The 16,560-nt window shown below is 45.8% G+C and overlaps 6 protein-coding genes across 9 annotated transcripts in view; 1 reads left to right on the top strand and 5 right to left on the bottom strand.

Annotated features, from left to right (window-relative positions):
- LOC132255478 (dystonin) overlaps window positions 1-4,940 on the top strand; it is a 33,039-nt gene extending 28,099 nt beyond the window's left edge. For 2 of the 4 annotated variants that reach the window (XM_059751535.1, XM_059751537.1), the window contains 7 exons: window positions 54-283; window positions 352-469; window positions 2,689-2,864; window positions 3,297-3,436; window positions 3,506-3,612; window positions 3,682-3,802; window positions 4,105-4,940. In XM_059751535.1, the coding sequence (XP_059607518.1) occupies window positions 54-283; window positions 352-469; window positions 2,689-2,864; window positions 3,297-3,436; window positions 3,506-3,612; window positions 3,682-3,802; window positions 4,105-4,234 (1,022 nt within the window). In that variant the 3' untranslated portion in view covers window positions 4,235-4,940. Of the gene's footprint in view, window positions 1-53; window positions 284-351; window positions 470-1,702; window positions 2,007-2,688; window positions 2,865-3,296; window positions 3,437-3,505; window positions 3,613-3,681; window positions 3,803-4,104 lie in introns of those variants that run through there. The other 2 variants (XM_059751536.1, XR_009468185.1) reach the window with 2 other exon arrangements.
- Window positions 4,941-4,952: 12 nt separating this feature from the next.
- LOC132255480 (uncharacterized) lies at window positions 4,953-7,354 on the bottom strand. The gene is made up of 5 exons (XM_059751538.1): window positions 7,073-7,354; window positions 6,912-7,005; window positions 6,236-6,838; window positions 5,355-6,176; window positions 4,953-5,290 (listed from the first exon to the last, which is right to left on the bottom strand). Exons 1-5 carry the CDS (start codon window positions 7,210-7,212, stop codon window positions 5,012-5,014), a joined length of 1,938 nt encoding a protein of 645 aa, XP_059607521.1. The 5' UTR covers window positions 7,213-7,354; the 3' UTR covers window positions 4,953-5,011.
- A 79-nt stretch (window positions 7,355-7,433) lies between these two features.
- LOC132255481 (mitogen-activated protein kinase p38b) lies at window positions 7,434-9,762 on the bottom strand. Its single transcript, XM_059751539.1, has 4 exons — window positions 9,575-9,762; window positions 9,396-9,507; window positions 8,981-9,312; window positions 7,434-8,121 (listed from the first exon to the last, which is right to left on the bottom strand). Exons 1-4 carry the CDS (start codon window positions 9,676-9,678, stop codon window positions 7,605-7,607), a joined length of 1,065 nt encoding a protein of 354 aa, XP_059607522.1. The 5' UTR covers window positions 9,679-9,762; the 3' UTR covers window positions 7,434-7,604.
- Window positions 9,763-10,070: 308 nt separating this feature from the next.
- On the bottom strand, window positions 10,071-10,776 carry LOC132255482 (uncharacterized). Its single transcript, XM_059751541.1, has 2 exons — window positions 10,660-10,776; window positions 10,071-10,602 (listed from the first exon to the last, which is right to left on the bottom strand). Exons 1-2 carry the CDS (start codon window positions 10,676-10,678, stop codon window positions 10,121-10,123), a joined length of 501 nt encoding a protein of 166 aa, XP_059607524.1. The 5' UTR covers window positions 10,679-10,776; the 3' UTR covers window positions 10,071-10,120.
- Window positions 10,777-10,883: 107 nt separating this feature from the next.
- LOC132256006 (probable 4-coumarate--CoA ligase 3) lies at window positions 10,884-12,989 on the bottom strand. Its single transcript, XM_059752183.1, has 3 exons — window positions 12,451-12,989; window positions 12,169-12,354; window positions 10,884-12,056 (listed from the first exon to the last, which is right to left on the bottom strand). The coding sequence occupies exons 1-3, from the start codon at window positions 12,987-12,989 to the stop codon at window positions 11,138-11,140; spliced, it is 1,644 nt and encodes a 547-aa protein (XP_059608166.1). The 3' UTR covers window positions 10,884-11,137.
- A 300-nt stretch (window positions 12,990-13,289) lies between these two features.
- LOC132256005 (probable 4-coumarate--CoA ligase 3) lies at window positions 13,290-15,411 on the bottom strand. Its single transcript, XM_059752182.1, has 3 exons — window positions 14,873-15,411; window positions 14,591-14,776; window positions 13,290-14,450 (listed from the first exon to the last, which is right to left on the bottom strand). Exons 1-3 carry the CDS (start codon window positions 15,409-15,411, stop codon window positions 13,532-13,534), a joined length of 1,644 nt encoding a protein of 547 aa, XP_059608165.1. The 3' UTR covers window positions 13,290-13,531.
- Between the last annotated feature and the right edge of the window lie 1,149 nt (window positions 15,412-16,560).

Below are 16,560 nucleotides of genomic sequence, written 5' to 3'. Positions count from 1 at the left end.
GTGTGACAGAAATGGCTTTATTTCAGTGCTTTTCATCCACTCTTTCTCTGCAGAATTCCCAACATCTCGCCTGGAGATGGAGACAGTGGCCGATCTGTTTGACAGGAATGGCGAGGGCTTGATCGACTGGCAGGAGTTTATTGCGGCTCTGCGTCCGGACTGGCAAGAGAGGAAGCCAGCGACGGATGCGGACAAGATTCACGATGAAGTAAAACGTCTGGTGATGCTGTGCACGTGTCGCCAGAAGTTCCGTGTATTCCAGGTTGGAGAGGGCAAGTACAGAGTGAGTATCGCTAAAATCCTTGGATTCAGCTACAGATGAATTATTTCTCATTTCCTTTGCGATTTCAGTTCGGAGACTCCCAGAAGCTACGCCTCGTGAGAATCCTGCGCAGCACCGTGATGGTTCGCGTGGGCGGCGGATGGGTGGCTCTTGATGAGTTCCTGGTGAAGAATGACCCTTGCCGAGGTAAGTGCTCATCCTCACACTCTCTCTTTTTCATTGTGCTCCTCATCTCACACACAAAACTCACAAGATTCCCTCCTCTGGATAAACTAAATCCCACTAGCAGTGATTAATTCACGAGAAAAATGGTCATTTAATTCAAGATGAGTAATCCTATGAGGGTTAATTGAGGTTTTAATGCATGGAAGAGGTAGATTAAACCCGGTTTATTGGGCTGAAGGTCTCTAAAATACCCTAATCTGTAACCTGTAGACCCTTGTAAAATATCTCTTCTCAGTCTTCTGGGTTTTCTTGAGTATTCGTTGAGATTTGAATCGAAATGTCAAGATTTTGACAGTTCTAAAAGCTTTCAAAGTCTGACAGATCAATTTAATATCATACTCACAAACCCTTTTAGAATGATTTATCGTTAAAAATGGTTGGGTGTTTCTCTTCAACTCCCCCTAAGTATTTTACTGTCTTGGTTTATTTTTTTTTGTAAAGAAAAATATGATGAAAAATGTCAAAATTACACCTCTGACCTTCCCTTTCTTCGTTGATTCTTCTGTAAATTTATATTTCTATGCCATAGAGTGACAGAAATGTAGTCGTTTAAAGAAAAGAAAATGGGGGAAAAAATGAGGTAAGATAAAAGATGTTGTTTGATGAGAAGTGTTTGATTTTTAGTGAATTTTTCTCTTCTCATTTTGCTTGATGTTCTTTTTTTGGGATATGATTTTTTTTTTCCTAGATGTGTGTTTATTTGACAATGAATTTGATGTTTGACTCCCAATTGTGAGACTGTGGAGAGTCTTTGTGAGAAGAAAAACGTTCTGTTTTCTTAACACACACACACTTAGAGACATTAACTCGAAAGAGCATAAAAAAGAAGGTGTTTGAAGACAATTAACGTTGTTATTAATTGCGTGATTAATGTGGATTTTTGCACGCTTTAGAGCCACAAATGAATGCTTAACCGTAATAGTTTTTTTTTTTGGTTCTCTAATTCCTAATCCATGCTCAGAACACAAAGGCAAAAAAAGACAAACGCTACAAATTACATATTAATTCTTTTGTGTGACAATGTGTTATTAATTTTTGCGCAATGAAAATGCAAGAGATTATTATTATTATTGCTGTTTTTTCTTCTGTTGCCACTTGGAAGAAGAAGAAGATAGAAGTGTTAGCTGATTGATGTTGTGTTGTGAGAAAAGCCACAAAAACCCTACGTTTTCTATTTTGCAATTGCGTGTGTAGCCAAGGGTCGCACGAATGTGGAATTGAGGGAGCAGTTCACGCTGGCGGACGGCGTGTCGCAGAGCATGGCGGCGTTCAGGCCACGTCTCTCGACGCCTGGAGCTCAGGACTCGAGCACCTCGTCGCCGGTCTTGAGCAGCCAAGGACCCATCATGAAGGTAACGACCAAGTGTCTCTTTTCGCTTCTCTCTATCTCTGGGTCTGTTTAACTGAGCGGTGGCGGGATTTCTTGTACATACAAATACACACACTCTCTGGACGAGGAGCGGTCGTGCGACTGGAGGGCGTGAGCAGAAGTCTTGAGGTAAGTGTGGGCGGATCAGAGTTGCTAGGCTGCCTGGATGAGGATTGGAGATCAAGTATGGACTGGGAAATGCAAATACAAGAAGAGATAGAGGCAGATTTTCCCTGGGATTTCACAAAACTTTAAAATACATAATTTTGAAAGTTCTGGGGTCAATTTGCATCTGCTGACGTCTTAACCGCAATTCTATCTCGATTATAAGTATTATATGGTATTCTCCTTGATCTTTAGTCCATCCACAAGCTTGTCTAGTCAATTCTGATCAGTGGTCAAAAGTGCACCGTAAAAAAGCCTCTTTAGTTCTTCAATCTTTCCTCTACCGTTGAGAAATCTGTATTAAGTGGACTGTTGAGTCTATCCTTTATTTCTCGGTGTTTCTCAGGATGCACAATATATATTGTTTTTAGTAAGAAAAACGCGCACATTTCCTGTGGGAATCAAGTGAATGGCGAAATGCCAATTAAATGATCATTTTCTGTATTTACACACAATACAAAACACACCATCAAGATCACACATGTGAAGTCAGTGAATTTCTCGTTGTCCATTTTGTCCATTTGTGATCCCATCCTCGCAAAAAGTCACAGATGATGAAGGAGAATGTTGTCTTATCCTCTCTCACTCTCTTTTGTCATATAAAAAACAAACCTTTTTGATGCCTTTAATGACACAAAATACACAGTCGATGAGCATTTGGCCGAGTTGATGCCAATATTTGAGCGGTTGAGGGCACAAGAGCAAGTCCCATGTGCTTTTCCGCTGCACATGGGCGCCGGCGGGACGCTCTTCCTGCGCGGTGACGCCTGGAGCACGTCACTCAGTCCACATGCGCCCCACTGTCATCCCTCCACGCACTGGGTAAGTCCCACGTCACGCCAGCACACTCACTGTCACGATTGCCGACTCTGTGGAGCGCCAGAAGTCTCTTCTGGCCATTGGAAGTGATCCAAAGTGGGTTTTTTCTTCGCCAGCACTCGCGAGCAAGGAGTTCTGCGAAGGAAAATCCTTGTCTTTTCAATTGTGTTCCACAGTGCAATCCTGACAGTGAGAAGAAAAAAAAACATTTATTTAACAATCTTTTGTTCAGCAATGCAAGCAAAATGCCAGACAACGCTTGAGAAACTCTAAAAATGATGATTGGCCAACTGCTTAAAATGTGTTTAATCCTCAATTTTTATTCTCTTATAATTTATTTTCTTTTTAACAGCGATTTTACTGTATTTTTTGCAAAATTGTTGATCCTTGGCTGTTGTCTTAATGGTTTTCTTGTAATTTTTTCCACTTGCGAAGATCCGCGAAAGGTCTCAACGGTCCGTGGCGATGTCACGTCCAACACGATCATCCTTGTCCGCCTCCACGCCTGACTCTCTCAGTGACAATGAGAGCTCCTCTGGATTGAGGCGCTTCTCATCCCGAACACCGTCTCTGAGGTGAGTTTTGTCTGACTAAGGCTACTCCGCGGGGTGATTTGCTAAGAGAGATTTGCGTATTCTTTGCAGAACTCCTGGATCGAGGGAGAATTCCAAACCCGGCTCCAGGCCTTCGAGTCGTCCGGGTTCGAAGCCACCATCGCGACAGGGATCTCAGCTGTCCCTCGATGGATCTGGTGAGTTGGAAGATAGAAACAGATTGGTGTGTTGGAACAGGCTTTTTCACAGTGATTTCACTTTCACAGACGACACACCGTCAAGGATTCCACAGAGGCAGACGCCGACTTCCTCCTATCCGAGGGTGTCTCGATTCGGAGCCACGACGCCAAAATCCAATGGAACGCCACTCCTGAGCCCTTCTGAGAGGTGAGTTGATTCGCAAGAGAGGCTGAATTATAGTAGAGTTTCTCGGAAGATTATATTCCGCACTTTTCTGGCTTCACAAGAAAACTGCGTCGACCCTTCCGGATAGCAATTGATGATCTCTTGTCTTGAATAGCTCATAAATCAATTTTGAGGAATTGATGAGAGATTGCACATTTATGTGCCTTGATTTTGACTGAAAGTCATGTTGAAAATCACAAGAAACCACATTTAGGGCATTTAGAACACGCCCACCCACAAGCCCCGCCCAAGAATACTGCTCACAATGTTTATTTGTATTGCAGACAATCTGGCTCGGCGCCCTTCCATTTGTCCTCGACGCCGCCACGCTCGAGCGTCGACCGACTTTCAACGGCGTCCAGCACGAAGAGGACAACAACGACGTCCTCAACGCACTCGGCAACGAAACGATGAAGATGCCAACACAACAACGAACAGCAGCTCACAAAAGACACGAGAAGCAAGGAGAGGAGAAGCACTAATCCTTATGTTTATCGTATTAATTCGCGCGGTTAAGATGACCCCTAATCCTCACATTCTGTCTTAAATTAACCACCAAATCACACCCTAATCGCTAAAGTCACTCATCCAACGAATTACTATAGGTTTGCAGGTGTATTTCCTAATTTTTCCAACCGCCCAAAACGTGGGCGCGTGTTTATCGAAGTTTACTTTAGAGAAGATGCAATAAAGTATATTTATAGGTTTTAAATTGTGACAAGAATTGTAAAAGCACTTATACAGAAAAAAAAAAATTCTCAAGAGATGAAAGTTGCAAAAAAGAAAAATCCACTTTCTATACCAATATTTTTGTGAGTTAATCATAAATAGAGAAAAGATGGAAAATAAAAGGAGCATTGTTGCAATTAATCACGACACCTTAACGTGTTCCTAAAAAAATGACTTAACAAATTTATATAATATGTATTTGAATTCATACCAAAAGTTATATTGCAAAATGATGATGAGAAATCACGATAAAAATGGTTTATATAATAAAAGTGAACTTTTTATATTATTAAATGAGAATTCTAAAAAAAAATCTACTTATATGAGAAAATATTAAGCAAATTAATTCAAAGTTTAATAAATAAAAACACTTCTTATAAAAAAAAATAAACGCTTGTTTTTGGATCAAAAGACAGATTTATTTTATCCACAAGTGAAGGAAATACAACATTAGGGGCTGCACTACGCGTCGTCCTCCTCGTCTGCGTCCTCGTCGTCTTCCTTGGCGCGGCCCTTGTTCAGCTTCGCCGCGTACAGGATGTGCATAAGCTTGCGCGTCTTGTCGGGCGTCAGGCGGTTGCGGACGGGGATGCGCTGGCTGTCGCCGCTCTGGCCGAAGGCAGTGACGATCTTGGCCGCCGACGCGGGGATACGCAGCAGGCGCGTCGCCATGTTGGCCAGCACCGGATAGTCCATGCGAGCGAGATTCCAGAATAGCAGCGCGTCCGTCTGCTTCAGACCCTGCCAAGAGAGATTGCACAACTGTGAGTCTCTGTGCGTCTCGAGCACTCGCGGCTCTCCTTACCTTGCTGTACAGCACGCGGAAGAGTCCTCTGTGGTGCTGGAAGTCGTACAGCTGCTGCAGTCCGTCGGCGTTCAGTTCCTCCAGCATGAAGTGATGCGCCATGGACGCATATTGCTGCGGCAATCGCTCGCGATCGTGGAACGGATGCAGCACAAATGCCGCCAAGGCGTATTTGTTGAACACCACATCGCGATGGTGGTTGAAAATTGCCGCCATGTGTGGCGACTGGGCAGGAAACTTCTCACCCAGCGACAGCCACGCGTCCACCGAGTCCGCGATCGAGCTCTGCCGCTTCTGCACCACCGCCAGCGCCTCGCCAATCGCCTCCAGCACGGCTACATTGGCCTCCAACTCCTGCACGAACGCCTCGTCGAAGAGCAGCGCCGTGGCGCGCTGCCAATTGCTGTGGCGGCCGCGCGCCGGCTGCCACGTCGCCTCGGCCGCGATCATCTTCATGTGCGCCAGATCGTCGCGCAGGCACTCGTACGTGAGCCTCGTGGAGCCGCAGCGTCCCTCACGAGGCAACTCCAGCCGCCGGCCACCGTTCGCGATAATGCGCTTCTCCAGCTGCGGCGTCTTGAACTCCCGCACGATCTCTACCACCTTCTCCGTGAAGTCCGCCTGCAGCAGCGCGTCCGCCAGCTGGTTGGCCACGTGGCTGGAGCAGACGCAGTGCCACACATTCACGGCCTCGCCCAGTTGGCCCATCTCACGGCTGTTGTCCGTCATCAGGCAGTAGATGTTCGTGCCGTACAGACTGTTGGCCTTCACTGTGGCCTCGCACACGATCTCCATCAGCTTGTCGCCGGTCTCCGTGTCCTCCTGGAGAATGAGAGTCGATCTAGAGCCATTTCTACAGCGACAAGTCATCCAAATCTCACCTTAAAGTCCTGCGTGTCCACGAAAGCGCTGCTCCCTTCGACGCTGCTCAGCGTGCACATTATGCTCTTGGCCTTGGTGAGGAAGTTCCTGCAGCTGTAGACGAAGAGAATACTCTCCGAGCTGCAGGCGCTCCTTTCGATGCATCTGTTGTACGCGTCGTCCAGCAGTGTGGACGACAGGGCGCGCCTGGTGGGGATCTTCTTCTCATAGCCCGGCTCCAGAGCGCGCACGAACGTCCTGAAGGCCTCCGACTCCACCACGTTGAACGACAGATTGCACTCGAAGATGAAGTCGGCCAGGGAGCGCGTAATCTCAGTCACTTCGATGCCAGTGAGGTCAGAGCGCCTCCGCTTCTTTTTCTTCACCTTCTTGGACATTTTGCGGAGTTGCTTGGGCGACAGCAGACTGCTCAGGCGTTGCGGTGAGGCGTCTGAGTCACTAGAGGAGCTGCTAGAGCTGTCTGACGACGACGCCTTGCGGGCGGGCGGCATGTGACGCTTCCTGGATCCGGACACAGTATCGTCTGCCCTGTTGTCGTCTTCCACAATGTCAGCGTCACTCTGGGTCGCATTCGTGAAGGCGGGCAGATTGATCACTTGGAACTACAAGTGAGAAAGGGTGAGAATCATGTTTAAGAACAGACCAGAATCGCCCAGGAGCAGCTCATAACCCTACTTTTGGTGTTTTGGAGAAAACCTTCTGCTCCACATCATCCTCCTCGATATTCCCGGGGGAGTTCTGCTCCTCACCGCCCAACTTGCATTTATTGCTGAAAGAAGATGCGTCACATCAGCCGGGGAGTTGGAAGAACAGCGGGAGGAGTGATATTTACTCACCGATGACTCCGGAGTCGCTTTGCCGAGGTGTTGGCCAGCAATTTCTGACAAATGGGACACCACGCCTTGACTTTCTTGTCGAATCTCTGCAGCTGGTAGTTCAATCTGTCGAATTCGTCATTCTTCTTGCGTCCGACCATCGTCAGGGAGTCACTTTCTCACCAAAACAAACATCCTCACACTGGAAACCTCAGCACTTCCCCGAAAACTGACATTTCGCCCAGCCAATGCGCTGCGAAGTAGGCAAAACTCAGTGGGATGAGACTTCAAAACATTCCCGATTGCAACGGACATCCAATGAAGAGCTGCCCAAAAGCAGAGCTACTTTTGAGCATTCCATGCGCTTTTCCATAAAAAATCAGTGTTTTTTTTTTCTATCCAAAATATTATTCCATGGCGCATACTAAAAGCAGGTAAAGTTTGTCTTCACAGTGTTGTGTCGGTAAGATTGCAATATTGCCTCGCAAAATACACTTTTGGGGTTTCTTCTCAAATTGTTTGTTTGTAATACAGAAAGAAAACACGCGTCCCCTCACTTTTCCGCCGGCGCCGCTGCCTCCAGGAAGCTGGTCACCTCCTCGAACACCAGCTGCTTCCACTTCTCCACCGGCAGGTCCATGTCCTCGAAGCTCTGATCATAGAGCGCCGACGTCGGCTCGTCCGTGGGATCGGCGTACTTCTCCAGGTACGGATGAGCGAGCGCCTCCTCGGCCTGGATGCGCTTGTCCGCGTCCAGCTCCAGCATCTTCTCCAGCAGGTCGATGGCCTTGGGATTGGCGCCAAGGAACACCGTGCGGAAGTCCTGCTTCCGCATAATCGGCAGCGACTTGATGTAGTTGCGCGCGCTCTCGGACGAGATCTTGGCCATGAAGTCGTCCGTCGGCGTGCCCAGCACCTCCATGATCAGGTTCAGCTGGTGGATATGATCGCTGCCTGGGAAAAGCGTGCGGCTCGTGAGCAGCTCGGCCATGATGCAGCCCACCGACCAGATGTCCACCGTCTGGTTGTAGTGCATCCAGTTGAGCATGATTTCGGGGGCGCGATACCACCTGAAAGCCCGAGAGCAGAGCGATAAGTCGTTATCAGGTGAGTCACGAACGGAATGTGCGCGTCTCAATGTATTCAATATGACTATTGACGCAACAGATACATTGTTCTGCTGAACATCTTCAGCAATTTTTAGTATTTGCTGAGGATTTATTCAGCTCTTGAATGCATTCACAATCATGCGAATTGCTGCTCAAATAGAATAATAAATAGAGTCTGGAGCATAGAGAAAAATGGGGCGTTTATGATCATATTTCTTAAAATGAATCTCCAACTTCTAGTGATGTTCTTATGTTATCTAAGAATTTCACATCTTGAAATCCTGTTTTTCTTTGTTTGTATCCCGGAAACTACTTATGTAGGTTCAAAATTCTCTTTTTAGCTGTGATTTATGAATGTTTGTTTAAAACACTCTACAAATCAATCACGGTTTAACGTCTGTTTTATATCAAACCATTTGCTTATAATTAAATAAGCAGAAACAACATAAAGAATTGAGTGGTAAACTCTTCAAATTTAAGCTCTAATTAATGCACCCTCTCTCCCCTATTGCAATACACAAAAGAGCAATTCTTCCCAAACAGGACACCCAGGAAACCACAAGAATTGGCCCTCATTCGTGGCGCTCTTGCCAACTATTCGCTGCATTCGCAGATGAATGCCGCTCGGTATAAACTTGTGCTGCGGAATTGCCGCCGAGGCAGAAGCCGCAGAACAGGTAAACGATCGCAGCGTGAGCATCGAGAGCGCGCGCTGGTGGGCGATCGTCAGGTTGGCCGAGACAATCAGCGGCACTCGCGTGACTGCGAGTGTGTGTGGGCCACAAATAGAAAGGCGCTTGAGTGCCTTGAGCGTCATTACCTCGTCGCAACGTAGCCCGTCATCTCGTTCTCCGTGGGCCGCGCCAGCCCGAAGTCCAGAATCTTCAGCTCGCAGTCCTCGTTCACGGCGATGTTGCTCGGCTTCAGGTCGCGGTGGATGATGCCGGCGCTGTGGATGTACTTGAGGCCGCGCAGGATCTGGTACACGAGGAATTGCACGTGATCGTCGGAGAGCTTCTGCGTGCGGACGATGTTGTTGAGGTCGGCGCCCATCAGATGTGTCACGAGGTACACATGCTGAAAGCTCTCCAGCGACTTGCCGCCCGGATGGAAGACGTTGAGCAGCCCAATCACGTTCTCATGGTTCATGTGCTGTTCGCGCGAGAGAAAGAGAAAGAGATAGAGACGGTGAGGAACACACCCAAAGAAGAGCGCGCCCAAGGGCAGCGCCTCACCTTCAACATCCGCAGCTCCCTGTACGTCCGCTTGGCGTGCACGGCGGTCTGGAAGGGGCGCGCCAGCTTCTTGATGGCCACCTTTGTGTTGTTCAGTGTGTCCACGGCGGAGCTGGACGGGAAAAAAGAGGAAGTCTTGCAGGAGTGTCGCGACTTTACAGGCTTCATTGCGAACTCACCAAACCTGCCCGTAGGCGCCGCTGCCCACGGGCGTCAGCATCTGGTAGCGCGCGGGCACATTCCACTCCGTCTTGTTGATCTCGATATTGTAGAATGACTGCATCTTTCCTCAGATTTCACACTGAAAACCCAAATATTGAACTGCGATTGTTTCCATCCGCCATTGACACTGACAACGGCGTGACTCTAGCCCACCCGATTCGCGACTCACAGCATTTGCTGCGACTTTTTGGCGGATCGTCAATACAACAAATGAGCTGTGTTATGGTCATTTTACCCCGTTTTCCTCCAATTCAGAGAGTGATAGTCGATGATAAGTGATATCAGGTGAAAGAATAAACACTCCTGTGTGTCCTGCGGTAAAACTACCGGCTGACAAACACATCGAGTAGAGAACCGGTAAGAATTTAGCCCCGGCAATTCTTATTTTTGGGAGGGACTTTTGGGTCGCCAAAGCGCCCCAAAATCAAAATGACACTCTCCAATTGATGGTGAGAAATCATCATCAAGTCCCTACCTTACTTTCTGCCACAATCGAGGGATTTTTATTCTTCATCCGAATCGTGTATATCGAAACAACGCTTCATCACATTCGCCAGAAGCTGGAACTGCTTGTCCAGGTCTTCCATCTCCTGCAACTGCGTCCGGACCTTCTCCTTTCGCTCCTCAGTCTCCGCTTTGTCCTCGGCAAAGGTGCGTCTGGCTCCCTCGGCAATAATTCTCGTCCTGTGATTGAATCTCGCCTGAGCATCTTGCTTTTCTCTCTGCATTCTCTGCAGATGTTGCTCAGAAAGCGTATCGCTTTGTCCTCTGGACGCTTCCTGATCCTCCTCCACCGCCAGTTCAGGGTTTTCCAATTGTTGAATCACGAATTCCTCAATGGAATCCTTCATTTCTGTGAGCATCTTTATGTTCTTCATGGCTTCGATCACTTTCACTCCGTCAGCAAAGAATTCCTCCCTTTCCTTCTTCCTGGCCTCGTAATCCTCATCGCAGAGCTCGTCTGTCGGATCCAGGAAGGGTAAATCTGGCGAAAAATCAAGTATTTGGGATTGATTTTTAGAAAAACAGTAAGAATAATTACCCTTGTTCAGTGAAGTCATATCAGTACTCTCGAATTGATTGCAATACCACGAATAAAGCGAACTGATAAGACTGACAATCGGCTTTTAGCACTTCTTTGAATTCATTTACAGTTAGTTTTGCAAAAAATTCCCAGAGTTCTTGAGATCACACTTTGCTTTTCTGTCTCATCCTCAGACTTTCTCAACACTTTATTTTCAAGATTCAGTACTTTTTATTCCCAACTGTTGTGTTTCTGAAACACATTATCCTGCAATTCATCTTCTTCGTCACTTTTCTCTACTTAGGTGGAAAATAAAGGCTCAGATAACTCGAATATTTCCATAAATAGTCAATATGAAGCTGAAGCGAGAGTTGGAATGTTTCTCAGAGTCAGAAATTTTTAACAAATTCCCACAAAAGAAACCCATATTTATTGCGCTCACAAATTAGAAATAATACAATACAATCTCCAAGAAACTGAGCTTTCAGCGACGTCATTATTTATTAAGATGATTATTCAGCTGATGCTGCTTCTCCGCATATTCTTCCGCCTCGGCGCGCTTCAGTTTTCCGGAAGAAGTCGTTGGCAGTTTTTCCACGAAGAAAACTCCGCCGCGGAGTTTGTGACTGTCCGGAAGTTCTTCCGCCACTCTCTCGAGAATCTCCGCTTCTGTGACAATCGTTCCATTCTTCCTGGCCACAACAACGGCAGGAAGTTGGTTGCATTTGGGATCGTGAATCCCAACGGCCGCAACTTCAGCGACTCCCGGAATGCTTTTCACCACTCTTTCGATCTCCGATCCAGAAACGTGGCTCATGAAGTACTTGATGACTTCCTTGCATCTTCCCACGATGTGGAGGAAACCATCCTCATCGTAGAATCCAACATCTCCGGTGTGGAAGAATCCTTCTTCGTCCTTAGAAGCTGCTGTCGCTCCGGGATTTCCCAAGTATCGGGTAAAATGATGGAATGACTTGAAGCAAAGCTCTCCCTTTTCGTTGGGGTCCAATTTCTTTCCTCCCTCATTGACGACTATTCCTTCGGAGCCTGGGTCGAGATTTCCTACACTTTCTGCCATTCTGAGATTGCTCATGTAGGTAGATATTCCTCCCATCTCTGTCATTCCGTATGAGATTTCAAACTCTTTCCCCGCGATGAAGGGTGATAACTTCTGAAACAAGGCTCCGGTGACAAGAGTTCCTCCGCACCAGATACTTTTTAGTGACTCAAGGGTGGTTGGCGTCATTTTTGGAGATTGCAGGACGTGATCCAAGTAAAGTCCCGAAATCACAGTGTGACTGACTTTGTACTTATTCACAATGTGGATGTAAAGTTCAGAATTGAAGGATTCTGTCGTGATGATGCGCGTAAGACCCAAGAAAATACTTTTGAAAATAATTTTGTAGCAAACAGACCTGAAATAACAAATATTTTCTAAATATATAATGTAATTTTAGCCTTTCGAGCATTTTTTTTGTTTCGTGTGAAATGATTTAGCAATCGCAGTAAAATATTAGTGAGTCTCACCAAAAGATGGGACAGAAGCTGAATATAGAATCCGTAGGGCAAGTGCTGATCCTTTGAGCCCAGTTTGCATCGATCATTGTTTGGTAAGGCACACAAACGGCTTTCTGCGATCCAGTAGTTCCCGAAGAGCAAACGATTACGTGATACTTCATTTCACTGTCTCTGCAAGAATCTTCGAAGACTTCTCTGTGTTTGCAGAAATAAAAAATAGTTTAAACACTCATAAATTCGGTAGTAATTCCGCAGCTTTCACGGAGTGACAAAAAGATAACTTTTACTTGCCTTCTCAGCTCATCGTTATCGCCTTCTTTCATAAGATCTTCAATGTGGATGTTGGAAGAAATTTTCCTCCCATACACGAAAATTGTGGCTTCATTTCCCAGCTTTTCCACCACTTTCTGCACCAACGACACTTTGTCGTCATCGCAGAAGATGAACTTCGGCTTCGTAACGCTGAAAATGTTGTAGATTTCGCTTTCGTTCTTATCCACGTCCATCGCGTTTGTCGGCGCTTCCAGAAGAAAGGCCGCGAACAAAGTTGGGGTCAAGTTGTGTCCATTCCTGGCCACGAAGCCCACGACATCTCCTCTTCGGCAGCCTCTCCTCCTCAGCGCCGCGGCGATCTTCTCGGTGTCGGACGCGATCTCGCGGTTCGTCAAGCGGATTCCGTTGTTGTCGCTGATCTGGCAGATTTTTAGTGGGTCGCGGCTCAGGATGTGCAGGATAATTCGTCCCAGGTTGGCTTTCGGGTTGAAGAGAGGCGTTGGCATTTGGGGCGCTCGCCATATCTTCTCAACGCTGCTGAATTTCGTCGAAGACATCGTAACTCACGGACTCTCTGAACAAGACTGATGCTTAGGAATCTGTGATTATCTATCTGGAGCCAAGAACCTTTTTGAGTATGATTTCTGGCTTCCAAAGACATTTGTAAATATTGGTTTATCTTCTTACTCAGGAAAATCTGTTAGGCTGGGCTACAGACAAATTTCTTTAATTGAGAAAATTTCTCAGACATGACGAAATTTTCCATATTTTCACGATTTAATCATTGAATTCTGAAGGAGGCTGGCAAAGTTGTTAAATTTTAAAAAAGGATTTTCTGTATGCAAATCTCTGTGCGTTTGGTGTAGTAAGATAATTATAATTATGTACGTATTCGTTTCAGAACAAAATCAATTAGGTAATTTTTTGAACTGAAAGAAAATTAGAATAGAATCAAAAATCTCTGCAATTGATTATTACAACCAGAAAAATAGGCCATGGTATTTTAAATTATACCACAAAATCCACCCATATTTATTGCGCTCACAAATTAGATATAATACAATACAATCTCCAAGAAACTGAGCTTTTAGCGACGTCATTATTTATTAAGATGATTATTCAGCTGATGCTGCTTCTCCGCATATTCTTCCGCCTCGGCGCGCTTCAGCTTTCCGGAAGAAGTCGTTGGCAGTTTTTCCACGAAGAAAACTCCGCCGCGGAGTTTGTGACTGTCCGGAAGTTCTTCCGCCACTCTCACGAGAATCTCCGCTTCTGTGACAATCGTTCCATTCTTCCTGGCCACAACAACGGCAGGAAGTTGGTTGCATTTGGGATCGTGAATCCCAACGGCCGCAACTTCAGCGACTCCCGGAATGCTTTTCACCACTCTTTCGATCTCCGATCCAGAAACGTGGCTCATGAAGTACTTGATGACTTCCTTGCATCTTCCCACGATGTGGAGGAAACCATCCTCATCGTAGAATCCAACGTCTCCGGTGTGGAAGAATCCTTCTTCGTCCTTGCAAGCTGCGTTTGCTTCTGGATTTCTCAAATATTCATTGTGATTGTAGAAAGACTTGAAGCAAAGCTCTCCCTTTTCGTTGGGGCCTAACTTTTTCCCTTTCTCGCCAAGAACGATACCTTCAAAGCCAGCTTCTAGATTTCCCACACTCATTTTCAGATTAGGTTTAATTATATAACTTGAAATTCCTCCCAGCTCCGTCATTCCGTATCCAATCCCAAACTCTTTGTCCTTAATGTGAGGTAATAACTTTTGCATAAGAACGTCAGTGACAAGAGTTCCTCCGCAGTAGATACTTTTTATTGGTGCGAGACTTGTTGGCGTCATTTTTGGAGATTGCAGGACGTGATCCAAGTAAAGTCCCGAAATCACAGTGTGACTGACTTTGTACTTATTCACAATGTGGATGTAAAGTTCAGGATTGAAGGATTCTGTCGTGATGATGCGCGTGAGACCCAAGAAGATGCTCCTGAACAGGAGTTTGTAGGAAAAGGACCTGAAATATTACTATTTGTTTAATTTGTTCTTTTATGACCTCTTTTATGTGTTTGATAGTAAAGCGATTCTATTTTGTTGTCTTGATCACCCCCAATTATTTTGCAGATTAAAAGGTAATTTGTTATAAGATAATTTTACCAAAAGATGGGACAGAAGCTAAATATAGAATCCGTAGGGCAAGTGCTAATCCTTTGAGCCCAGTTTGCATCGATCAATGTTTGGTAAGGCACACAGACGGCTTTCTGCAATCCAGTAGTTCCCGAAGAGCAAACGATTACGTGATACTTCATTTCGCTGTCTCTGCAAGAATCTTCGAAGACTTCTCTGTGTTTGTAGAAATAAAAAATAGTTTAAACACTCATAAATTCGGTAGTAATTCCGCAGCTTTCACGGAGTGACAAAAAGATAACTTTTACTTGCCTTCTCAGCTCATCGTTATCGCCTTCTTTCATAAGATCTTCAATGTGGATGTTGGAAGAAATTTTCCTCCCATACACGAAAATCGTGGCTTCGTTTCCCAGCTTTTCCACCACTTTCTGCACCAACGACACTTTGTCGTCATCGCAAAAGATGAACTTCGGCTTCGTAACGCTGAAAATGTTGTAGATTTCGCTTTCGTTCTTATCCACGTCCATCGCGTTTGTCGGCGCTTCCAGAAGAAAGGCCGCGAACAGAGTTGGGGTCAAGTTGTGTCCGTTCCTGGCCACGAAGCCCACGACATCTCCTCTTCGGCAGCCTCTCCTCCTCAGCGCCGCGGCGATCTTCTCGGTGTCGGACGCGATCTCGCGGTTCGTCAAGCGGATTCCGTTGTTGTCGCTGATCTGGCAGATTTTTAGTGGGTCGCGACTCAGGATGTGCAGGATAATTCGTCCCAGATTGGCTTTCGGGTTGAAGAGAGGCGTTGGCATTTGGGGCGCTCGCCATATCTTCTCAACGCTGCTGAATTTCGTCGAAGACATCGTAACTCACGGACTCTCTGAACAAGACTGAACTAAGACCTTTTAAGTTAGATTTGCATGGTCCATGATGATAAGAATATTTGTTGTATTTGCCTTAGAAATATTCCACGAATCCCAATTAGACTGTTAGAAAAACTTTCAACTCTTTCAAAGCTGTTTGCTGGGCTTTGAAGCACAAAGCTTTGCGTAGCGCCACAAGTGAGTTTGCGGCAAATAGTGATAGCTGGAAACCGAATTGAAGCGTTAGGATTCTTCAAGATAATGATAAGAGTTCTCAGGTATATTTTGTGGCTTTACAATCTTTCCACTTTTACTGTTAAAGCCTGAACCTTTCGCAGGAAATACTCTTAAATCGTGTGATATACGACATGGCAGTAAAGTAATCAGGATGACAGGTTTATTAGATTGAGTGCGGCCTTTATCTAGCGACCAGGAACGACAAGTTTCTCGTTAGGTTTTTTATAGTACTGCGAGATGGGGGCAAAAAATGGGGGGCCAAGTGCCTGCCTTATCACGTGCCCGCGATAGCTTTATTACTCACGATGAAGCGTGAGTCTTAATGATGCTCCTTATCATCTGTTGACTCTGGCCATTCCTGGAATGTGAGAACATTTCTCTGTATCTCAGAGGAACTCTTGCAAATGACTTTAATCGCAATGTTGCGAAATTGGACAGACTCCAGCATGATAAGGCAAAAATCCACTATCTGTAAATGTAATGGGAATGGTCAAATTTGCCTCCTCACTCTGACCTTTCCAATTTGGCTGAAGAGTCATCGGCAGGGGTTGATTTCACTCCATTTCAATGTTGGGACTTTGAAAATGAGTTTTAATTTAGAATTTGTGTGTGCCTTTTTTTCTCATTCTTTGAGTTCTTCTCTCACTGACAAATAGACTTTGAGTGCCTGACTTTTTTTTTGTCTTCTGTTCAATTCATTGTATGGGCGAGAGCGAGAGGGACTGAGAGAATATGAGAAAAATCTAGAGCCGTCAGTGTGTTCGACTTCACGCGCACTATTCCCAATACAGTGATAAGGCGGCACCAGATGGGAAACCTATTCTTTGCGGGCTGGAAACTTGTTTCAAGAGCTCTTCAAACATGAAAGAAGCGGTGCATTGCGGGAAAGAAGCTTCGGAGAGAAGATTGTGC

The sequence above is a fragment of the Phlebotomus argentipes genome, unplaced genomic scaffold (assembly GCF_947086385.1).
Source record: "Phlebotomus argentipes unplaced genomic scaffold, Phlebotomus argentipes genome assembly contig_5, whole genome shotgun sequence".
Lineage (NCBI taxonomy): Eukaryota > Metazoa > Arthropoda > Insecta > Diptera > Psychodidae > Phlebotomus > Phlebotomus argentipes.
This window is presented reverse-complemented; position numbering and strand designations above follow the sequence as displayed.